This window comes from Podarcis tiliguerta (genome assembly GCF_965153285.1).
Source record: "Podarcis tiliguerta genome assembly, chromosome: 14".
Taxonomy (NCBI): domain Eukaryota; kingdom Metazoa; phylum Chordata; class Lepidosauria; order Squamata; family Lacertidae; genus Podarcis; species Podarcis tiliguerta.
In genome coordinates this window covers 38,673,741-38,698,506 of record NC_139547.1, presented here as the reverse complement: position 1 = coordinate 38,698,506, position 24,766 = coordinate 38,673,741, and the positions used below count along the sequence as shown (strand labels likewise).

The 24,766-nt window shown below is 49.1% G+C and overlaps 1 protein-coding gene and 1 long non-coding RNA gene across 5 annotated transcripts in view; both read left to right on the top strand.

Annotated features, from left to right (window-relative positions):
- SNX29 (sorting nexin 29) overlaps positions 1-24,766 on the top strand; it is a 222,063-nt gene that overhangs the window by 162,810 nt on the left and 34,487 nt on the right. Inside the window, exon 21 of one of the 4 annotated variants that reach the window (XM_083412537.1) lies at positions 7,833-7,935. The exons of the other annotated variants lie outside the window; for them this stretch is intronic. Within the exon in view, the coding sequence (XP_083268663.1) occupies positions 7,833-7,911 (79 nt within the window). The 3' untranslated portion in view covers positions 7,912-7,935. Of the gene's footprint in view, positions 1-7,832; positions 7,936-24,766 lie in introns of those variants that run through there. 4 annotated transcript variants of the gene reach the window in all.
- On the top strand, positions 1,387-3,398 carry LOC310664037. The gene is made up of 2 exons (XR_014504756.1): positions 1,387-1,886; positions 2,275-3,398. It is a non-coding gene; the product is annotated as an uncharacterized lncRNA (long non-coding RNA).

The following is a 24,766-nucleotide window of genomic DNA, read 5'->3' as shown; positions in this document are numbered from 1 at the left end:
GCAAAAGTTTGCTGACCCCTGTACTAAAAGTACCCAGCATACAATCGATACAGCTGAAAAAATGAGAGCACAACATCATCAAGATTAAAAGCATAGATTTTAAAATGGAGGTGCCCAGTAGACGTAAATAGCTTAGAAGGCCTTGGTAAACAGAAAGGATCTTTAAAGCCCTAAACAGCCTCGGTCCAGTATAGCTGAAGGAGCGTCTCCACCCCCATCGTTCTGCCCGGACATTGAGGTCTAGTTCCGACAGCCTTCTGGCGGTTCCCTCACTGCAAGAAGCCAAGTTACAGGGAACCAGGCAGAGGGCCTTCTCAGTAGTGGCACCCGCCCTGTGGAATGCCCTCCCACCAGATGTCAAAGAGAAAAACAACTACCAGACTTTTAGAAGACATCTGAAAGTTTAGGGAAGCTTTTAATGTTTAATAGACTATTGTATTTTAATATTCTGTTGGAAGCCGCCCAGAGTGGCTGGGGAAACCCAGCCAGATGGGCGGGGTATAAATAATAAATTATTATTATTATTATTATTATTATTATTATTATTATTATTATTATTATTATTTTCACTCAGGTGGTATCAGGCCAGCTTCCCTAGGAAAGCTGAGCCACAACCAGGATGCCACTTTGGAAAAGGCCCTCTTTCCCTGGTGTTTACCCATCAGTGACCTCGCTGGGACATGTGTGCCCCAATAGATGTTCTGTTATGCTGGGTGCCGACACTGGGGACTGCCAAGCCCCCACCAAACCACAAAAGAACCTGGAGCTGATATTGGCACATGCAATGGGATCAATCAGTCAGGATATGTCCATAAATACCATGTTCTAGCTAATTAAAACATAGCAGGGAGAAAACGTCACCGTTTACGAGTGCTCAGTTGGGCTGCGTGCTGTACCAAATCTATTAAGAGTAGGTGAGATTAGTCTGCAGAATGTAATATTTTTCTAGTACGAGATCTGTAGAAATAGGATTTTTGACTAAGGGTGAAGGGAGCAGGGCGGGAAAGAGAAGAGAGATTTGTGTTTAAAACATGCTCCTTAGTATTAGTCAGCTTGTCATTTTTTGACAGGGAAATTTCCATAATTTTCAAGATGTTCATATACAGTATTCCAGAGGGCTTTCATTTTAAAGCAAAATAAAATAAAAAATATATGAACGTCTTCAAGTTTTAATGAGCCTGCTCTCTATATCTCATGCTGCATCTGACATATTGATTCTGTGAAAAACAAAAACTTGCTGATTCCCTCTCAAATCTCAGTGGTGCCTCTTTACCCTTTTATGCCAGGAGCAATCTTTACTTGAAAACAAAAGATAGGCATGTCAGCTTCCAACTAAATATCATGTTTCTGATATTCTTTGTAGCACCATCTATCCTTTATGCAGAATCTGGTACATACATACCCTCCTGATATGGACCACGCATAGCGCAGCATATTCAGGGCATTATTTATTTTTTTAGTTAGTTAGTCAATTTCTGTACCACTTAATGTAGAAACTTTTCTCTAAGCAGTATACAGCAAACAACAACAACGAATGTTACAAAAATAGGCAATAGAAGCATTGATACAGAAATTGCTAATAAATACCGATAAATTCTGAAACCCTTCTCCACTCAACACACCTCAGACCCCTGTCTCTCACCCAGGATTCCTTCCATCGAGCTTGGCTCTCTACCCAGACCTAAGCAAACTCACAGATCATCCCTCAAAATCTCATCCCAAGAGGGTTCCTGGAACCTGCTGACATCAGTCTAGTCTCTCCCTCTAGACTTGCTTTTATAGGCAAGGGCCAAGGTTGCTGGAGCTTCCTTGGTCTTCCCTCAGCTGTGTCCCATTCAACACTCAAATCAGCTGCACTGCATATGACCACTTCCAGGATACAGCAGGTATAAGGTAAAGGTAAAAGGTAAAGGTACCCCTGCCTGTTTGGGCCAGTCTTGCCAGACTCTAGGGTTGTGCGCTCATCTCACTCTATAGGCCGGGAGCCAGCGCTGTCCGCAGACACTTCCGGGTCACGTGGCCAGCGTGACAAAGCTGCTCCGGCGAACCGGCACCAGAGCAGCACACGGAACGCCGTTTACCTTCCCGCTGGTAAGCGGTCCCTATTTATCTACTTGCACCCAGAGGTGCTTTCGAACTGCTAGGTTGGCAGGCACTGGAACCGAACAACGGGAGCGCACCCCGCCGCGGGGATTCGAACCGCCGACCATGTGATCGGCAAGTCCTAGGCACTGAGGTTTTACCCACAGCGCCACCCGTGTCCCTGTACAGCAGGTATAGTATCCAAAAAGCTATGGACCTTTGGAACTTCATTAACTACAAACACCAAAATTGGGGACCCCCTCCAAACCGGTGCCAAAGTTTTGTAATAGTTTTGTAGCACACACCCTGCGTTTTGCAGCACACCCTCCTCCCACAAACTGAGTAATTGATGCACTGGGGGTCGTAGGTATCGCCCCAAACTCCAACATGGTCTGATTAACTCCAAACTGGTGCCAAAGCTCTGCGATCGTTCTGCAGTGGAAGCACCATGTTTTGTGGCACCTCTAAAACCGAGTAATTGAGACTCAAAGTGTGAGTCATAGGCATCACCAGCACTGTCTGATTTGCTCCAAAGCGGTAGCAAAGTTTTGCAGTAGTTTTGCAACCTTTTTGTAGTGAAACCCCCACATTTTCCTCCAAAAGTGGGTTACTGTCTTGCTCAGTGTGGGGCCATACTAGTGTCTACTCTTCTTCCCCTTTGTTTTTCAATGATGGGGGTTGTAGCACAGCAATAATGGGAGGGTAATAGGTTCCCCCTTCCCTGCCCTCGGAGCCAGGAGGGGAAGCAATCATCTCCTGATCTCAGCGTCCCTTTTTTTTTGCTGCCTCCTGCAATGGACTATGCACAATTCATTTCAGGCAGGCCTGGAAAAGATGGACAGAAGCCGTTATAATTGGGGAGGGAAGTCCATTTCACTGCTATCCTTCATTGTCACAGCTCAATGGAGAGCATCTCTCTTGTGTTTCCTGTTCATGTGAAAACTATGGCTTCTTGATGTAAACAGAAAAACAGGTATTCATCAGTTAGAGGGGGGAAATGCAATCAAACAGAACCAACTAGCTGCTCATGTTTCTAATGGGAGAGCAAATACGTTGCTTTGCTTCTGTACTCTCGAGTGCAACTCCAAATCTCTGCACAGTCTAAGCGAATTATGTCTATGTTAACACCCCCTTCCCATTCCATCTTAAAATTATTACAGTTTGCAGATTTAAGATTATTACAGAGATGGAGTCCAGCAACATCTGGAGGGCCTCAGATTCCCATTCCCCGCTGTGTTTGTTGTTGTTGTTTGTTTAAACTACTTCTTGTAAAATATTAATATCTCGATATTGCAATAAAATCTAATTAAAATGCCCTTCCTTTATAGACAGCATGTAAATGTTGTTGTTTTTTTTTGCTCTCCAAAGGCTAGATTTCTGGAACAGGAAGATTAGCATTGCAAAACAGTGTGGGGTGCTTTAGAATCAGGTGGGATATTTTTTTAAAAAAAAAACATACCACAAACAAACATTTTACCTATCCATTACAGCAATATGTAAATTACATTTGAAATCAGGATGCAAACTCCTCTTCATTGTAAGCTGAAACCTAAGCTGTTCCAAAAGTGTGAAAAAAATTACGCCAGGAGCAATTTAATATCTATATGAAGCCATTGGGAATGTTATTAGGAGTTTTGGAGCAAGGTGTCATCAGAATGCTGATGATACACAACTCTACCTCTCTATAACATCTGAATCAGGAGAGACTCTGAAGATTCTGGATTGGTGTCTGAACACAGTGGTGGATTGGATTAGGCTGACCTGAGGTGCATATTTTCAGGACCCTCATTTTTTTGTGATTGCATTTTTTGTAAGTTTTTAAAGCTGTTTTTAATATAGTATTTAAAATTGTGGTAATCCACCCTGGGATCTTAGAATGGAGTGGATAATAATACAGTGGTACCTCGGGTTACATACGCTTCAGGTTACAGACTCCGCTAACCCAGAAATATTACCTCAGATTAAGAACTTTGTTTCAGGATGAGAACAGAAATTGTGCTCCGGTGGCGCGGCAGCAACAGGAGGCCCCATTAGCTAAAGTGGTGCTTCAGGTTAAGAACAGTTTCAGGTTAAGAACGGACCTCCGGAACAAATTAAATACTTAACCTGAGGTACCACTGTACTAAAAGTAGTAATAATACATACCCTGTGGTGTATAGAGTGTTAGGTGAGGGGTAGTCCCTCTAGTGGGGAACATATCATGTTCCTTTTGGGGTTGTTTGGTCCCCACCCTGCACTCAGCTCTCACCTGCGGTTCCCAGAAGCTGTCAGCATGTGACTTCAGCCGCACGGCGGGAAATGGCTTTGATTGGCCGGCTAAACCAGGTGAGAGTAGCCTATGAGTCTCAAACCCTTGGTGAGTTAGGGACTCCCCCTGCATGTGAAGACAGGCTATAGCAGATGGAGAGAATGAGACCAATAGTTGGTCCAACGATCAATAAAACGCTTTCTGCACCTGCTGTAGAGAGAGGGGTGAGGAGCAGATGGGACTTGTCAACCTGGGAAGGCATCCCATCTAGTATAAGGAAACTCTGGTCCTAAACCTCTGCTGCCTTACGGGATATCTGTCACGGTCTGGTTTACGGGCGGTTGAAGTCCCGGCTGAGAACATCGGGACCGGGGGCAAGACGGTGGGATGGGAGCAGAAACGGGAGTCTGGAAGCCAGGAGTCAGGAAACCAGGGTCTGAGGGTCAGAGAAACCAGGAGTCAAGGGTCCGAGGATCAGGAAGCAAGGAGTCAAGAAGCCAAATGCAGCAAGGCAGGAAGTGTGTTGCTGTGGCAAAGAGCCAAAGGGAAATGCTGACCTTATCACCCTTCCCAGCTCTTGCCACCAGGTGCTGTCAGTTACCAGTCAGCCTCACCTGTGTGTCCGCGCCTTGCCTATCCAGAACAAACTTAGGAAAGCCCCAGTCCTGCGAAGCCCTACCAGTCACAGGGCCTGGCTCCTGCATGCACTCCTGACAATATCTTTGGGGGAAGAAAAGGCTAAGGAGTAAATCCTATACAAATCTGGAGTGGAGTCCAGACGATTGGATGGCACCTTGTACGCCTCCTTCTGCAGCCAAGCTGGTGCCAAACATATTGCTCTGCTTTCCTTTGGACCACATCAGCGAGGCTGAGAGGGTGGTCTTGTCGTCTGGGCAGCCCGGGACCTCCATATACACTGCTCAGGCTTGCGCCCTGGGAAGGTCACTTGGGTGCTGCTAACACACCGACAACAGCACAGGAGACATAAGTTATGATTCTCCAGCGGTTAGACTTCACCGCCCATTATCTCTCAGGACGGATGGATGTCAACAACAACAATACAAACAGCTTCCTATAGCGTTAGCTGCCAGCACTACTGTTTCCCCAACCCCTGAGGTTCTTGGTTTGGGAAGCAGTAGCGCTATGGAGCCAACAGCCCTCCAGACACTGTTGGACCCCCCCCCTTCACCAGCCCCAACCCACATGGCGAGTGGTCAGGAATGATGAGAGCTGTAGCCCAACTGTATCTGGAGGACCAAAGGTTCCTCATCCCTGTCTCAAAACCCCATGAAGACAGATGGGTTGCTCTAGGCATTTTCAAACTTGTTTGCCCAAGGAATGCCTCATTTTCTTCAACTCACGGGAGCCTGTTTTCCTATATTCGCTTGAGGGCCCTGTGAGCCCGATTCGGCTCACGCAGAAACTCTCCAGTCCTGTCTGGACTTTGCCACGCGAGAGGCTTTTCTGTTCCATATAAGTTGCAGTTTGCTGTTCGATTCTAAAGTGTGATTGATTCACCTGCTTTCGTCTCATGAGTCACCATCACGTTCATGCTGCCTCCGCTTGCCAGAGTAGTCACAGAAAGAACAGCACTGATTCTTGGCCTTCCACTCTCCCAGAGCTCTTGTCGGGTTTGGAGCCGTAGCCAAAAGTTCCTGGGGCAGTGGATAATGAGAGAGGCTTGTTTGCCTGTGTTTATCATATTTAGCCGAGATGATGCCAAGATTCCCCTGTTGGGGGCATGTCTGACTAACAATGAGATTCAGAATCCCAAATGCTCTGAAACGACTCGGGATTACAAACGCGGTTGTTAAATTTGTTATGCTGAATAGGCTTGAGCACCACGATCACGATAATGCATACGGCTGCGATGTCTAGCATAATGATTTGCCCAGCGCCACAACACTTTGTCAGAGCATCCGCAGCCCTTAAATAAATATTTCTCCCATTTGCACAGCTGCATTCTGAAGGAACATTGCCAGTAACTTTCTCTAACATTCTTTTTTTATTATTATTGTTTCACTCCCCCCCCCACAGCAGTTGGTTTGTAACAAAAGTGCTCTGAAGGTGAATATAATAGATTTTAATGACACAAATTAAGCAATTTGAAGTGGCATCTATACTTTTAAAAACAAGCAAAGAACAACAAAAAGTCTTTGCTTTTTTTTTAAAAAAAAATTCACTTAGTAGAATATAAGCTTACAGTGTGAGGCAGCAGCAAAAAAAGCTTAAGGCAATTTTAGGTAGCGTCAACAGAAGTATAGTGTCCAGATCCAGATAAGTAATAATACTTCTATTCCGCCTTGGTCAGATCACACTTGGAGTACTGGGTCCACTTTTTGGCACCACAATTTAAGAAGGCTATTGATAAGCTGGAACGTGTGCAGAGGAAGGCAACAAAAATGCTCAGTGGTCCTGAAACTAAGCCTTATGAGGAACAGTTGAGGGAACTGGGTATGTTTGGCCTGAGTAAGAGAAGATATGATAGCCATCTTCAAATACCTAAAGGGCTGTCACTTGGAAGATGGAGAAAGTTTTTTTTTTCTCCCAGTGGATTCAAGTTACAAGGAGATTCCAACTAAACATCAGGAAGAAGTTTCTGATGGTAAGAGTTGTTTGATAGTGGCCTGGACTCCCTCAGAAGGTGATGGACTCAATGGACTTCATTGGAGGTTTTAAAGTAGAAGTGGAATGATCATCTGTCGTGGATGCTTTAGTTGAGATTTAGTTGCATTGCAGAGGGTTGGGCTAGATGACCCTTAGGGTCCCTTCCAACTCTACAATTCCATAACCCCATGATTCTTTAAATATAGATTATTTATTTTGCAGTCATAGACTTGAATAAAATAAAGCCAACAATATCGTAACATACAAAATATTTCAAAGTAGGCTGCAATATATAGTGGTACCTTGGGTTACAGACGCTTCAGTTTACAGACCCTTCAGGTTACAGACTCCGCTAACCCAGAAATAGTACCTCGGGTTAAGAACTTTGCTTCAGGATGAGAACAGAAATTGCGTGGCGGCAGCGGGAGGCCCCATTAGCTAAAGTGGTACCTCAAGTTAAGAACAGTTTCAGGTTAAGAACGGACCTCCAGAATGAATTAAGTTCTTAATCCAAGGTACCACTATATAAAGTATCAGGAATATCTAAAACATGTCTCAAATAAGATATACAACACAGCACCTTAAAATGGGAAAGTTAAGAGTGAGTCGGGGGGGGGGGATACCATAACCACATTAGAAATCACAATGCAGGAGAACAGCAGCCAGACAGGATAGCCTTCTTCAGGGAAGATTTGTGCAGCCAGAAAGAGAAATCTAGCCACAGTCTCAGTTAAAAAATTTATTGAATCTGCCACAGCATAGGCCAAATACCATTTGGAAGTCCTGCCTTGGAAACGTTGAGAGAATCGGATTCACCAGTCTGAATTGGTCATTTTTATAGAAATTACAGGCAAAAAGCACATCAGCCAAATATTCTATCACCTCCTCTCCACAGGGACAGAGCCATATATAGAGATAGAGATGGAGATATAGATATAGTATTGCTAAATCGTAAGTATATTTTTAAACTTTAAAAATATTTTAATATTTTTTTTGCCAGCTTATTAAACAGCACTTGACTGGGGGGGGTGAGGGGGGGGGCATGTCTCCATGTTTCAACATGGGTGTGGGTGGATTCTGGCACCAGTGCAGGCAGCTAAGGAGCTCCACCATCTGCTTCCAAGACACAATGGGAAGGCCCAGTTTTCATAGCTGCTGCTACAGCCTTATGCTTGTTCTGGTGAATTCTCCAAGTCTTCAGGGCAGCCTTGATTCCAGGAGCTGCTGGAAGAAGCATTTAAAAAAAGAAAGAATGGATTGCTGCAGGGCATCTAAACTTATGTTTGGTAATGCTACTGAATGTCACGGGTGGGGTGTGTTTTTCTTCCTTCTCGTGCTGGCAGGAGACTGTGAACACTGCAGGGAAAGTGCTTGAGCTGCCAAGTGTGAGGTTTTTTTCTTGAGTCTCCTGCTCTTCTCCCAATTCCTTAACGCGCCCCATCTTTTGAAAGGAGAAAAAGCTTGGTCTCAGGCTTGGGAATTTGCAAAGCATGGAGCAGAGGGCTATCAGTGGCTACTAGCCATTTGTCCCCTTTTGAACTTGTTGCATAGCCAAAGGTGAGAACTTTATTATCATTATCTATACAGTATAGCGGGACACGGGTGGCGTTGTGGGTTAAACCACAGAGCCTAGGACTTGCCGATCAGAAGGTCGGCGGTTCGAATCCCCGTGACGGGGTGAGCTCCCGTTGCTCGGTCCCTGCTCCTGCCAACCTAGCGGTTCAAAAGCACGTCAAAGTGCAAGTAGATAAATAGGTACTGCTCCGGCGGGAAGGTAAACAGCGTTTCCATGCGCAGCTCTGGTTCGCCAGAAGCGGCTTAGTCATGCTGGCCACATGACCCGGAAGCTGTATGCCGGCTCCCTCGGCCAATAAAGCAAGATGAGCATCGCAACCCCAGAGTCGGCCACGACTGGACCTAATGGTCAGGGGTCCCTTTACCTTTATACAGTATAGCAATTGTTTCCAGGGCTTAAGGTAAGCTTGCGAGTGCCACCTTAGAGAGCTCCTGTTCTGCTCATCCCCCTCCTCCTGTGCTGCTTTCTGGATTTCTTTATTAAAAATTATATTTAGTTAATTTTTTAACATGTACAATCAATACACAATTACATTTTCTCTCTCATTTTTGTTGACTTCCCACCCCATTTTCCATGGAGCTGCTGTTTCTCCCCTTCTGCTGCACCCTGTCTTCTGTCTGTTAAATGTTAAATCATAGCCACAATATTATAATCTAATTACTTCTGTTGCTCATAGCTCAAATCCTGCTTGTGAGTTCAGCATACTCTAACATTTCTTTAAGTAGCCCCCCAAAAAGCATCTATTCTTGCCTAAAACACTCATCATTAGATTCCCTTAATTTTTTTCCTGTTAGCTTTGCCAGTTCTGCATAATCCATTTTCTTGCCCATCCATTCTTCTCTGGTGCTTTCTGGATTTTTTAGGGAGTCCTTTGGAGTTGGAGAGGGTCTGGCTGGTTGTCCGGTGTCTAACCTTCTGCTTGATGCAGGAAAGTTGGAGCCCGAACATTTCTGACAGATGACTGAGGCTTGGCTTGAAGACTTTCGGTGAGGGAGACACCACACATTCCTCTAGATAATTGGTTAGGAACCTAGGATGCTGAGTCTGACTACTGGTCCACTTAGCACAGGGGTAGAGAATGTTTGGCCCTCCAGATTTTGGTGAAATACAACTCACATCAGCCCCAGCAATGGGCAATGGCCATGGATGATAAAGTCATGGAGTCATATACAGTGGTACCTCAGGTTACATACGCTTTAGGTTACAGACTCCGCTAACCCAGAAATAGTACCTCGGTTAAGAACCTTGCTTCAGGATGAGAACAGAAATCGTGCAGTGGTGGTGCAGAGGCAGCCGGAGGCCCCATTAGCTAAAGTGGTGCTTCAGGTTAAGAACAGTTTCAGGTTGATAAAATCGTGATATGGAATTATGAAAACATCGATGAGAGATGAGAGGCAGGACTGAGATTTGGAAATGCTTTGGAATTCATACCGTAGGGAGTCGCAAAATTAAGATTATAATTTGGAAGACAATTGGATTCCCCCCCCCATTCCCCCCCCCCCGGTTTGTGATTTGATATGTTAATTGGATGTTTTTTGTTGGAAAATTAATAAATGCTCTAACAAAAATGAAAACAAAGAACAGTTTCAGGTTAAGAACAGACCTCCAGAACGAATTAAGTTCTTAACCCGAGGCACCACTGTAATTGTAGATTTGGAAGGGAGCCGGAGGATAATCGTTTTTCAACCCCCTGCAACGCAGGAATGTGCAGCTGCCCCATACAGGGATCAAACCTGGTTGTTTATCAGCACCACGCTCTAACCAACTGGTGTGAGTTGTACTTCACCCGCATCTGGAGGGGCAAAGATTCCCCACACCTGATCTAGCTCATTGTTCTCTATGCCGGCTGTCAAGGTGTTTCAATCAGAGGACATGCAAACTATGGGGAGGAAATGTGCTTTTATTTATTTAAGGCATTTCTATGCAAGCCGGTTTCCAGGGTGATGTGCAATGTATGCAGATCACAATAGAGCAAAACAGATGTATTGATAATTTAAAAAGAGGTGGCAGCTATTCAGCTCTGAGGTTCTGATTGCTGGACTTTTTGGTGGTAGTCTAGGGCACTTCAATCTGCTAGGCGAAGGGAATGTGTGTTTGCCTTCTCCGCTGCCTCTGCAGAGTTTACGCGGCATCAGCTTGACAGCTTTCATTTGTAGCAAATCATAGAGTGCAGAATGTATTTGGAAATGAATCCACAGAGCTTGTCCCCCAAATTTATTCAAGCCACTGCTGTGCTAGAGTCCAAAAATAAATAAGACTGAAAAAAGTTGTTTTACCTTTATTTTGTGCAATTGTTTTCCCCCGGGGTATGTCCTTTATTCCGAGTTTGAAATGCCTTGATGACAGGGTCTATAAGAGAATATCAGGATCTTGGTGGTGTTCCATAGAACGGGCGTGCCATATTGCTGCTTTGTAAGATTGCGGGGTATTATGAAATCCCAACTTGATATTAAATCTTGCCTATAAAGCTGAAATCGGCTTAGCTTTCCAATGGCATGGCTCTTAAATGAGATTAGCATCTAAATAAGAGCAATAAGGCATTGCTCAGCGGAGTTAATTGCTGAGAATTGTTCAGCAATCCTTGCAAATAGATAAATCATGGGTATTTATGAATCTATTACCAGGAAGCAAATTCCACCAGTACTCCTTTGTAATGCAAAGCTACCTTTATCGAGGCTCATGAGGTGGAATAATTTAGCGCTTTACAGTATTTGAAGTGAGCGCTGCATAGAGTCAGCTGCATAGAGGGTCTTATCAGAGTTTACAGTTGCCGTTTAGGCGAGAAATACTCGCTGAGCATCCTCTTAGGCAAAAATAAATAAATAAAAGCCAGGCCGCGCTGACATTTTCTGAATTTACAACTACTGGCGCAAAACTGAGACAGTGGAAGGCAGGTTTTGTTTAGAAATATATCTGGAGTATTGATGGTGGCTTTTCATTCCTCTGGAGAGAGATAAGAAATAAATAACAGCAGGATTGTTACAGCTGGAGCTCCCAGCTACAGAGCTTTGGTTTTAAGTGTTGCATAGAAAGCAGAATTTTTCCAGGGTGATCTTTCATCCCATCCAAGGTTTTCCTTTCCGTGGAACTCCTGAAATTATAGCAGCCCTTGCAGGCTCTGCAGCTGACAACTTTGCTGAGAGCAATAGTTTGAGGTCAGGACCAGCAGAATCTGGCCATGGTCTATGGCAGGCAACAGGATCGCTCCCTCTAAGAATGAACTAAAACTGCCTTGTGGGTGTGATGGCCTGGGATTCCGATTCGGAGGATGAAACAGAGGAATCCCGGCCTGCACAGGAGTCCCCGCCTCCAGGGCCGGCTGAACTGGGGCCAGGCCTAGATGCTGAAGAGCCTGCACCTGTGGCAGTGAATCAGGAGCTGGCCCCAGGTGAAGCCCTTCTGGCCCCAGAGAGGCTTGACGACTCAGTGGCCACAGGTGAGCCTCCTCCAGGGCCCAGTAACCCTTCGGCCTCTCCTGATCTGCAGAGGTTTAGAGCAGAGAGGCGAAGGGAACTGGTTGCCCCCAGGAGGAGTGCTCGCCTTAAGGCCAGAGGAGGCGGGGCTCCTGAGGGCCGGGACCGCCCCTGGCCTTAGAAGAGGATAAAAGCCCAGTCAGCCCGGCCCCAGGTTGCGGGAGCAACGTCGTTGTTGGCTTCGGACCTTCCTGCGTTCCTGATCCCTGCTCGGCCTCCTGTTCCTGACTATCCGGTACTCCTGTTCCCTGCTCGGCCTCCTGTTCCCGACCATCCGGTGTCCTGTTCCCTGCACAGCCTCCTGTTCCAGCATTCCTGTTCACCGCCCGGCACTCTGCCTCGGACCTTGCCCCTCTTCGTGTGGACTTTGCTACACCCAAGGTACCTTACCCCCGGGACCAGCACAGTTTGCTCCCGCCCCCTCCCGCACTCCCCCTTCGTCGGGGTGCGTTCGGGAAGAGCCAGAGGCCATGGCTGAACAGGCGGCTGCACTGGTGGCTTTGGCCCAGGAGAACCAGGCCTTGTCTCACACCGTGCAGCAGCTCAGTGACGCGGTTGAGACACTTCAGCAACGCTTGGAAGCCCTACCGGCTCCTGGGGCCGACGCCCCGGCTCCGGGCAAATACCCAGTGGCTTTGCCTGAGAAATTTGATGGAGCCCCGGCCAGCTTTCCCATGTTCCTGGCCCAGGCCAAACTGTATATTCAGGGGCGAGCCCGGAACTTTCCTGACGACCGTACCAAGGTGCACTTTTTGATTAGCTTGTTAAAGGACCAGGCGGCCAAGTGGGCGTTGCCGCTACTCAGGCAAGACTCCCCCTTGCTGGCAGACTATACGGGGTTTTGCAATCGTTTGGAGGCCGCGTTCGGCAACCCCCAGAAAGAGAGTCAAGCCAACCGGGCGATTCGGCATTTGAAACAGGGCAAGTCCGCGGTGGCCACATATACCACGGAGTTCCGGCTGTTGGCACAGGACTTGACCTGGAATGACTCGGCACTGCGGGACCAGTATCTCGAAGGGCTTTCGGACGAGGTACTGGACCAGTTGGCCACAATGGAACGCCCCACCACGCTGGACACTCTCATTCAACGGAGTCTACAAATAGGCGACCGGTTGGAGGATCGTCGTCAGGCCCGGGGTCGCCGACACTTCCAGTTCACGGCACCAGCTTTTTCCGGCAGCCCCACGGTCACAACTGATTTAACGGAGGAGCCTATGCAGCTCGGGGCAGTGCGGCCACGCCTTTCCCCCGCAGAGAAGGCGCGGCGTCGGGATGGAAATCTCTGTCTTTACTGTGGCGGAAGTGGACACTTCGCTCGGTCCTGCCCTGAGAAACGCCAGCCGCAGGGAAACCGCCAACCCCAGTAGCTGATGGCCCTAGCTACCGGGGGTCCCAAACCGTACAGAATGGGCCCGCACCAATGGACTTGCAACATCTTATGGTTTCGGTACGTTTATACCCTCCAGGTGGGCCCTGGATCCTCACCCATGCTTTGGTAGATTCAGGGGCAACCCGCTCCTATATGGACGCTGCTTTTGCCGCCCATCATCAGGTGCCACTTCGGAACAAGCCAGTACCGGTCCAGGTGGAAGCGATTGACGGACGACTTCTGCGTTCAGGTGCCGTTACTCAGGAGACCCAGCCTCTGGTCCTGTGTCTCCAGCAGCACCGGGAGTTGCGAACTTTGGACATTGCCTCTATGCCCCGCTTCCCCCTGGTGCTCGGGATGGACTGGCTGGAAGCCCACAACGTTCAGATTGACTGGGTCAAACGGACCGTGCACTTCCCAGACCCATGTTCCCATGCTCAATCCGGAACGCTGGCGGCCGCGCCCTCAGAGGAGGCAGCACCCACGCTCCCAGCCGTGTACCAGGACTACCAGGACGTGTTCGAGGAACGGGGGGCAGACCAGCTGCCGCCGCATCGGCCTTTTGACTGCGGCATAGACCTCCAACCCGGAGCGCCTTTACCAGTGAGTCGCTTATATTCCCTAACAGAGCCAGAGCGCGAGGCTTTGCAGGACTTCTTGCGCAAAAACCTGGAGCGTGGGTTCATTAGGCCTTCCACCTCGCCCACCGCGGCGCCGGTGCTTTTTGTTAAGAAGAAATGTGGGGAACTCCGCCCTTGCCATGATTACCGAGCCCTGAACAAAATTACCGTCCCAGACCGGTACCCCTTGCCCCTTATCTCGGAGCTGCTGGAGCGGGTGCAAGGGGCACAGGTGTTCACCAAGCTGGACCTCCGGGGGGCCTACAACTTGATTCGGATCCGAGCCGGGGATGAGTGGAAGACAGCGTTTGGGACCCGGTACGGGCAGTTCGAATATTTGGTTATGCCTTTCGGTTTGTGCAACGCGCCTGCTGTGTTTCAACGCTACATCAACCACGTGTTTCAGGACCTGTTAGACAAGTACGTGGTGGTGTATTTGGATGACATACTGATTTACTCCCGTGACCCGGCTCGCCATGAGGGACATGTCCGGACCGTGCTGCAGCGCTTGCGTGAGCACCGTTTGTACGCAAAGCTCAGCAAGTGCGAGTTCCATCAGCGGACTGTGGACTTCCTTGGTCACCGGCTCTCTCCAGATGGGGTGCAAATGGACCCGGGGAAGGTGACAGCGGTTCAAGAATGGGCGGCACCCCGGAACCGCAAGGACCTACAGCGTTTCCTGGGGTTCGCCAATTACTACCGGTCCTTCATCGCTGATTATGCTCATCGCACCACCCCGTTGACCCGGCTACTGCGCCCAAAGACGCCGTTTTCCTGGGACAAGGAGGCAGAGGAGGCGTTTCAGGGGTTGAAGGCCTGTTTCCAGAGGGCACCAATCTTACAACATCCTGACCCCTCTCGACCCTTTGTGGTGGAGACCGACGCTTCCAGTACGGCTCTCGGTGCCGTCTTGTCTCAACAGATTGGTCCTGAAGCGCCACTCTTACCCTGTGCCTTCTATTCCCGCCAGCTCCTACCAGCGGAGCGTAACTATACTGTGTGGGAGCGGGAACTACTGGCCATCAAGGTAGCCTTTGAGGTCTGGCGCCACCATCTTGAGGGGGCACGACATCCGGTGGAGGTGAGAACCGACCACCGGAACCTGGAGTACCTCCAGACCACCCGCAAGCTGAACCAAAGGCAGATCCGGTGGGCGTTGTTCTTTTCCCGGTTCCAGTTCCGGATCCGCTACATCCCTAGCTCTCAGAATCAGAAGGCGGATGCCCTGTCCCGGAAACCTGACGACAACGCAGACACGGTACAGCAAGCAGAACCCACCACGATCCTACCTCCGGCTGCATTCCTGGCCACCCAGGAGGCGCAGCCACTGCAGGTTCGGGTGCGGGAACAGCAGCGGGTCGACGCTTGGGCCCAGGAACGACTCCGGGAGCTGGCTGAAGGGTCCAGCCCACAGTATCCGGGGCTGGTCCTGCATCAGGGCCTGCTGCTGCACCACGGTCGTCTGTACATCCCGCCAGGGCCACTACGGCTGGAGGTTCTCCGGATGGCCCATGATGCCCCAGCAGCGGGGCACTTTGGACGGTATCGGACCACCCATCTGGTCAGTCGAGAGTTTTGGTGGCCCCGCCTGAAGGCTGACGTGGCTCGCTACGTTGCTGGTTGTGATGTCTGCCGGCGCGCCAAGGGACCTACCGGGCGACCCCCCGGCCTACTTCAGCCATTGCCAGTTCCACCGCACCCTTGGCACACGGTTTCGTTGGACTTTGTAGTGGACTTACCCTCGTCTCGTGGCTGTACCTGCCTTCTGGTTTTCTCCGACCATTTCACCAAGATGGTGCACTGCGCTCCCTGTCCATCTGTACCCACAGCCAAGGAAACTGCTCAGCTGTACCTTCAGCATGTCTTCCGCCTGCATGGCCTACCTGAGCGCGTGGTGTCCGACCGGGGCGTTCAGTTCACATCCCGGTTCTGGCAAGCACTACACCAGACCCTCGGGACGGAGGTCTGCCTCTCGTCAGCCTACCACCCACAGACCGATGGCCAGACGGAACGGGCGAACGCGGTGCTGGAGCAGTACCTCCGGTGTTACTGCAGCTACCAGCAGGATGACTGGGTCGACCACCTGGCGTTGGCGGAGTTCGCCTACAATAACGCGGTGAATGCGTCCACCCAGCAGACCCCGTTCCAGGCCAGTTATGGTTATCATCCACGGCTGTTTCCAGAGGTGCTGCCAACATCCGCAGTCCCGGCGGTGACGGAGTGGCTTCAAGAGCTCCAGTCCCAGCAACAGCTTTTGGTGGAGCAACTGCACCAGGCCAAGGAAGCGTACAAGGCCCAGGCCGACCGCCACCGCCAGGTGGGGCCGGAACTTCGCGTCGGTGACCTGGTTTGGCTCTCCACTCGCCACCTCCACCCCTCTCGACCTTCGCGGAAGTTGGACGCCCGCTTCACCGGCCCGTTCCCTATCGTAGACCAAGTCTCTCCTGTGGCATTTCGTCTCCGGTTACCCGCAACCCTGAAGGTTCACCCGGTCTTCCACAGGTCCCTTTTGAGTCCGGTGGCCCCACCCGACGAGTTCCACCCGAACCGTCCCCGACCGCAGCCAGTGTTGGTTCGGGGAGAGCCTGAGTACGAGGTGGAACGCATCCTGGACTCCCGATACCGCAGGGGAAAGCTGCAGTATCTCATTGACTGGAAGGGGTACGGACCGGAGGACCGTTCCTGGGAACCAGCGGCCAACGTCCACGCACCTGCCTGCCTCCGAGAGTTCCATGCGACGTACCCCGGCAAGCCGGGTCCGGACCCTCGGTTGAGGGGGGGGCCTGGGAGGGGGGATGGTGTGATGGCCTGGGATTCCGATTCGGAGGATGAAACAGAGGAATCCCGGCCTGCACAGGAGTCCCCGCCTCCAGGGCCGGCTGAACTGGGGCCAGGCCTAGATGCTGAAGAGCCTGCACCTGTGGCAGTGAATCAGGAGCTGGCCCCAGGTGAAGCCCTTCTGGCCCCAGAGAGGCTTGACGACTCAGTGGCCACAGGTGAGCCTCCTCCAGGGCCCAGTAACCCTTCGGCCTCTCCTGATCTGCAGAGGTTTAGAGCAGAGAGGCGAAGGGAACTGGTTGCCCCCAGGAGGAGTGCTCGCCTTAAGGCCAGAGGAGGCGGGGCTCCTGAGGGCCGGGACCGCCCCTGGCCTTAGAAGAGGATAAAAGCCCAGTCAGCCCGGCCCCAGGTTGCGGGAGCAACGTCGTTGTTGGCTTCGGACCTTCCTGCGTTCCTGATCCCTGCTCGGCCTCCTGTTCCTGACTATCCGGTACTCCTGTTCCCTGCTCGGCCTCCTGTTCCCGACCATCCGGTGTCCTGTTCCCTGCACAGCCTCCTGTTCCAGCATTCCTGTTCACCGCCCGGCACTCTGCCTCGGACCTTGCCCCTCTTCGTGTGGACTTTGCTACACCCAAGGTACCTTACCCCCGGGACCAGCACAGTGGGGGAAAAAGGAGATGGGGAAGGAAGGAAGGAATTCAGGCAGGCTGGCAAAGGGTCTATCTGCCCCTTTCCCCCCACAGGGCCCATGTTTCATTTGTTCATGTACAGTGGTGCCTCACAAGACAAAATTAATTCGTCCCGCGAGTTTTTTCGTTATGCGAGTTTTTTCGTCTTGCGAAGCACCACTGCATTTAACTGACAACGGCGGGGAGGGGCGGGGAGAAGCAGGGCAGCTGCCGCAGCCGATACCTCAGACTCACCCGCGCATTGTGGCCACCGTGCGACGCGGCTGCTGGGGGGCAGCAGGGCTCAGGAGCGCGACTCCAGGGAGAGAGAGGCGCTGGCGCCAACGGCTCTCTGAGGGGAGCGCGCGAGGGGGGTGGGCAGCGGCGCGAGGCACCAACCGTCAGTCGGAAGGTGGGAGGGAGCCGGAGGAGCGGGGAAGCGAGCGTGCGTGCGTGTGTGCAGTGACCGTCGCCATGACACGAGAGGCAGGGCCGTTTCGTCTAGCAAAGCAAGCCCTTAGGGAAATCCGTCTTGCGAAGCACCTCAGAAAACGAAAAACCCTTTCGCCTTGCGAGTTTTTCATCTTCCGAGGCATTCGTCTTGCAGGGTACCACTGTAGTTGTTTCAGTATTTTAAAACTGTAAAACTTGGCAGAAAGGCGGTGTGTAAATGCAATCCGACCATCAGTAATAATAATCTCAGTGCCTCCATGCAGACAAGACTGGAGCCCAGTGGGAGCTGACAGTGAAGAACATACCAGTATGTGTGGCTTGGGTGAATTCCAGGGTATACAAAAGTACAAAAAAGTTTTTTACGAAGAAGGGGCAGCCCTTCTCTCCCCAGACCAGCTCCCGAGGGACCAAACATGCCCATCAAATCCAGCACCCTGTTCTCACAGTGGCCAACCAGTTGTCTAATGGAAACTACAACTGGGAAGGGTTTATAATAGTATAATCAGGGCTTTTTTTCCAGCCGGAACTCACCAAAACTCAGTTCTGGCACCTCTCAGGTAGGCGCCATTGCCATTATAGCAAGGGAGGCTTTCATAGTGAGTTCCAGCACCTCTTTTTCTAGAAAAATAGCACTTGTGTATAACATTATACATCCCCCTCAAACCCCAAATTGCTTTTGTGGTTGTCCTGGTTGTCTTAAAAGCACCTGCAGTCTCCACTTCCCTGCTTTGGTAGTAATGGGGGCAAGATTTCTTTAAAGGACACAGGCTGTCTCTCTGTAGCAAATGTAACCTCTCCACTCCACCCCCCCCTCCGGCCGCCAGCAGCAGCCTAGGAACAGGTTAACATTTCTCTCAAAAGTAGAACATGTAAACCACTTGAAGTTTGGGGTCCTTCCTGCAGTGATCTCGTTTCCTTGGCAACGAGCAGCGGCCATGCTCTCCTCCTCTGTCTTCCCTGTTTTAAAATGGAACGCTTCTGACATGCTGCTGGTCTGCTATGGTAACAGGTGGCCCTTGAAATCTATTAGCAAGGAATGGGCTCCCTAGCCAATAATGGGGTGGGGAGCAGGTGTTCATTTCCGATGACAAAAGGGAGAGGAAAGTGGTCGCAGGCTCCTCTTCTGTTTTTCACATGATTTGATTAAGACCTGGAATGCCCTGGAAGGGGCTGCTCTGTCTGTCTGTTGTTTGTGTCCCCCCCCCTTACATTTTTACATTTATCTACCTGAGAGTTTTCCTTCCTTCCTTCCTTGAAAGGTGATCTGCAGATCTGCACATTTCTGCTGTTAGATATTTTTTTTTATTTTTGCTCTCTGTGTGATAGACTAAAGGCTAGTGATTAACAGCCAATAGGAAGGCTTTTCTGAAGCTCTTGTAACGTTTTGCGACGTTAGCTGTGCAGTGAAGACAATCTTATAAGGTAGACCACTATTATTATCTCTATGTCACCACAGGGGTGCTAAGGCTTTAGAGAAAGGGGTGGGGAAACCTCAGGTCTGAGGGCCATCCAGCCTCCTCCCTCTGGCCCCTGGAATCCTCCCCAGCCACACTCCTCTTGGGCCTTGTTTCATACCCCAGATGTTGTTGTATGCATTGCTTGTCTTGGTGGAGGATAAAGGATGCTATGAAGGTGCATTTTGAGCGCAAGCCCCTCTTTATCCTGATATTGATTTACTAGCACCCGTAGCTGAACCCACCCTGAGAGCTCAGGGTGGTAGTAACTAACAGCTAAAATACAACTCCAGAATATCCGCAAGATACTAGAAGCACAACATCGGAACTAAAATTAACCTCTACCAGCTCAGTCCCATCTGTTAAAATAAATACCTGCTGCCTACATAGAAACGTAGGAAGTTTCCTTATACTGAGTCAGACCTTTGGTCCATCCAGGTCAGTATTATCTATGCTGACAGGCATTGGTTCTCCAGGGTTTCAGACAGGGGCAATTCTCATCCAGCCTGGAGATTCCCCGAAGAGACACTGCGACTCAGCGTAGACAATGTTAAGTATAATGGTTTAATTGGCACTGTAATGGAGAATGCCTGTATGTAGATTACTAAGGGTTAAACTGGGAATTTCCATCGAAGCTAAAGAAGTGCTCTCCAAGGGTGTAGCAGGTTAGTGATTAACTGTGAATGTTCTCTTCCCTGCCATGTGCCTGACTTAGATCAGATGAAAGAAATAGTAGAAATATATAATAATAATTGCAGTAGCACCTTAGAGACCAACTAAGTTTGTTCTTGGTATGAGCTTTCGTGTGCATGCACACTTCTTCAAATAGGATTGCATTCTACGCATATGGTTGCCTCCATTTTGTGTGAGTTGGAGTCTTTGTTCTCAAGCAGCCAAAGGATGTGATAATGAGGTCTCTCCTAAAGGGAAAACAGTCTCCAAGCTCTAATGGAGGCTGGAGAGAGAGAGAGAGAGAGAGAGCGCTCAGATTTTAGATTTGTTTGGAGTATTTCATATTTTATAAGAAGCTGACCCTGTGCTGGACATGCACACAATTGTATGGAATTATTTGGATGTATTTGTTCATTGTTTTTCTACTAGTTTTTCTTTGAAGACATTCTGGTTAGTAAAGCTCTGAATAATAATTATGGGTCTGGACAGTTTTTATTCCAAAAGGTATCCATTTTTATGCATCCGGTTGCTTCAAGCTGCACAATATTAATATTTGCAATAGACAATACAGAGCTTAATGGTAAGGACCAATGTTTTGACTGGATATACGGCAAATTTCTGTGCGTCTTTGAATTCCCTGGCCAATAAAAAATGGCCAGCAGTCCCACGGACACTTGCCTAAGGAACAGATTCTGCAGTGAGGCTTACTTCTGTGTAGACATGCATAGGATTGTGCTCTCAGTTAATTAATCCAGAATAGAGAGTATAGTATGCCCCTTTACATAGTCTGAGTACCATGGAGGCTACATTCCGGTAGCATCAATAGTGGAAGCCAGCTTACTTTAATCATCGACCTCAGCTTGTGGGCATTTCACACAAGTTTGATGTGCTCCTGCTGTTAGAATAAATGTGAAATGGAAACCACTGGTCATTTAAAAATTGAGAGGGAGACGAACACATAGATCTACGTGCTCCGGTGGAAACTTTGGCTGTGCATCATAATTCCCCATGGCCATGAATTGATAGAGCATCCACTTTGCATGCAGGTCCTAGGTTCAGTCCCCTGAATCTCTAGGTGGGCCTGGGAGGGAACCCAGCCTGAAATCCTGGTCAGTTATTGCCAGTCTCTGTATGCAAAATCCAGCAATATGGACCAGTGATTGACTCAGTTTAAGGCAGCATCCTCAGGGAAGGAAGGAGCAAAATATTACACTTGGTGGAGTGACAAATTGTCTTTCCTGTGGAGTGGCTGCTGTGTTTGTACGTAGCAATAATCCAAGAAATTTTGCTTCATAAAGCATGTGGTGTAGTCATCTCTCCCACTGCCCACTTAGCATGAAGCCTGAGCCTGAAATTCTGCTCTGTTTCTCCCTGACCAAGTAGGATTCCTGAGCCACCAGTAAAGTTTGACTTTAGTCGGGCTGGTGGTCTTGACTTGGTAGGGGAAAAAACCACCCGTCATCCTAGGTTCAGACATTGTGCTATGCCTGTTGGTGCACCACCTCCTTGGGGGGAGCAAAGCAGGAGTCACCAGTCTGCGTGCACAGTATGCTTTATAAAGCCAAGGGGGTGTGTGTGTGTTTAATTTTTTTTGCTTATTCTTAGTTGTGGAAAGGACTGATAATTAAGAACACAATAAGAGCCCTGCCAGACCTTTTGGAGTCTGCAAGCATATTGGCAGACTGGTGAAAGAAGATTCCACCTAAACATTAGGAAGAACTTCCTGACAGTAAGAGCTGTTCGACAGTGGAATTTGCTGCCAAGGAGTGTGGTGGAGTCTCCTTCTTTGGAGGTCTTTAAGCAGAGGCTTCACAACCATATGTCAGGAGTGCTCTGATGGTGTTTCCTGCTTGGCAGGGGGTTGGACTCAATGGCCCTTGTGGTCTCTTCCAACTCTATGATTCTATGATTCTATGAACTGCCCTGGGCACTTCAGTTCAACCCAAGCGCACGCTGTGAACTGTTATGTAAGATACAATAGACTGCTTCTTTCAAAACTAATTTCAGTGGGGAGAGGGGACCTGCTGGATCAGGACAACGGCCTGTCTAGTTCTCACTTGGCCAACCAGATGTCTGGGGAAGACTGAGTGCAACAGTGGTCTCCCCACATGCAATTCTCAGCAGCTGGTATTCAGAGGCGTAATGCCTCTGGCAGTGGAGGTAGAACACAGCCATCTTGGTTAGTGGCCATTGAAAGCCTCATCCTCCTTGAGATTGCCTAATCCTCTTTTAAAGCTAACCAAATTGGTGGTGGCCTTTTGAATTATGGTGCTGGAGGAGACTCTTGAGAGTCCCATGGACTGCAAGAAGATCAAACCTCTCTGTTCTGAAGGAAATCAGCCCTGAGTGCTCACTGGAAGGACAGATCCTGAAGCTGAGGCTCCAATACTTTGGCCACCTCATGAGAAGAGAAGACTCCCTGGAAAAGACCCTGATGCTGGGAAAGATGGAGGGCACAAGAAGAAGGGGATGACAGAGGACGAGATGGTTGGACAGTGTTCTCGAAGCTACCAGCATGAGTTTGACCAAACTGCGGGAGGCAGTGGAAGACAGGAATGCCTGGCGTGCTCTGGTCCATGGGGTCACGAAGAGTCGGACACGACTAAATGACAAAACAACAACAACAACAACAACAAAGTTGGTGGCCATCCCTGCCTCTTGTGAGAGCGAGTTCCCTAGCTAAGCTATGTGCTGCGTAAATAATTGATCCAGTTATATTGATACTAGGACCTTCTATGTAGGACTTAATAGCAAATACTGCTCTAAATCTTTTTTTAAAACAACAACAACAGATGCAATGGTTTTGAAATAAGATTTCCAAGAACAAAGACCAAACTGCTCTTTGGATTCACTTTAGCAGTGGCTCCCGCTGCGTTGAGTGAAAGTACAGCAGAGTCCATCTTTTGAGGATTCCTGATTTCTCACGGTAAGATTCCTCAGTTTATAAAAACCAAAACATGCAAAATGAACTTTCTCCTTTAGGGTTAATTAGAAAGTTAATCCAAAGTCCATTAAAGTTATTGAATATTCTCCCCAAAACTTCAGGGGAGCCCTTAAGTTAACAATAAAGCCAAGCACATTTAACCGAGGGGGAAAGGGAATGGTTATTACAGTAAATTAGTTCCTAGAGAATATTGAGGTTTTAATTATTATAAATGCCTTCCAGAATCGCCTAGTATCTTCATTAGCTGAGGCCTAAGATAACCCTGTTACCTTAATATACATTTTTTCACCCTGAGTAACTAATCTGGAATTGTTGAACAAATACCAGACAAGAATAATTTTAACACTGGCTGGGACTATGGAGCAGAAGAGAGAATTGGCATTACTTCCCAACTTTTACCTTATTGCGTAGAAGATGTCAAATTTAGTTTCAAGAACTACAACAGACCTGGAAGGCATCTGTTATTTTAGGGAAGAAAAAGTCATAGTTAGAAATAGTCTCACAGGAGAGTGCCTTAAGAAAGTATCCAGAATGCTGCTGCTAGCATTTTACTAAAAAAAAAAAAGCGGAAGCAAAAAAATAAAATAAAGCAATACTGATTTTGAACAGAATTTAATCCGCTTTCCCCCAGTAACTTGCTGCTGTACCTGGAATGACAATTGTTCGTTCTTATATAAGCATTTTTGCAGCGCTTCTCCCATCTGTACATGACACTTAGTAAACCTTAGAATACCCTGTAAGGTTGACCACGTGAAAGAGACAGGGGTTTGAGGCTGAGTGGCTTGACCAGGGCCACACAATGACCTGAAATTTGAAGAGGGACATCCAAACAGCTACTCATCCCCTTCTTAAGGTTCCAGGAGTCGCAAAGTCTGAAGAGAACCACCCAAACATGTTCATTTTAACACAAGTAGGACCCCCGCAGAAGTAGAAGGGACGCGGGTGGTGCTGCGGGTTAAACCACAGAGCCTAGGGCTTGCTGTTCAGAAGGTCGGCGGTTCGAATCCCCGCGACGGGGTGAGCTCCCGTTGCTCGGTCCCTGCTCCTGCCAACCTAGCAGTTCGAAAGCACGGCAAAGTGCAAGTAGATAAATAGGTACCACTCCGGCGGGAAGGTAGACGGCGTTTCCATGTGCTGCTCTGGTTCGCCAGAAGTGGCTTAGTCATGCTGGCCACATGACCTGGAAGCTGTACGCCGGCTCCCTCGGCCAATAAAGCGAGATGAGCGCCACAACCCCGGAGTTGGCCACGACTCAACCTAATGGTCAGGGGTCCCTTTACCTAGAACCCCTGCAGGATCAAGAACCTTGAGAAAGGTGGCGTGCATGTGGCCAGCATGACTAAGCTGCTTCTGGCGAACCAGAGCAGCACACGGAAACAATGTTTACCTTCCCGCTGCAATGGTACCTATTTATCTACTTGCACTTTAATGTGCTTTCAAACTGCTATGTTGGCAGGAGCAGGGACCGAGCAACGGGAGGTCACCTGTCGCGGGGATTCGAACCTTCTGATTGGCAAGTCCTAGGCTCTGTGGTTTAACCCACAGCGCCACCCGCATCCGGGGGAGCTGTATATCCCCTCTAATTGGCCCAAGTCATTTTGGCACCTGAGGCAAACCACAAAATGGTGTCCCCCCCCCTCCTCTCCAGGATAGAAGGGGTGAGTGAAGAACTACATCAGAAACAAGGGGTGGGGAAATAAAGATCTACACCAGAATCTTCTGCCTCTCTGGTTTCTGCTGCCTGAAGTGGTTGCCTTGCCTTGCCTTGTGGTTGGGCTGCTCCTGACTGCTGTACACAGCCTGGCCACAGTATTGCTCTGAC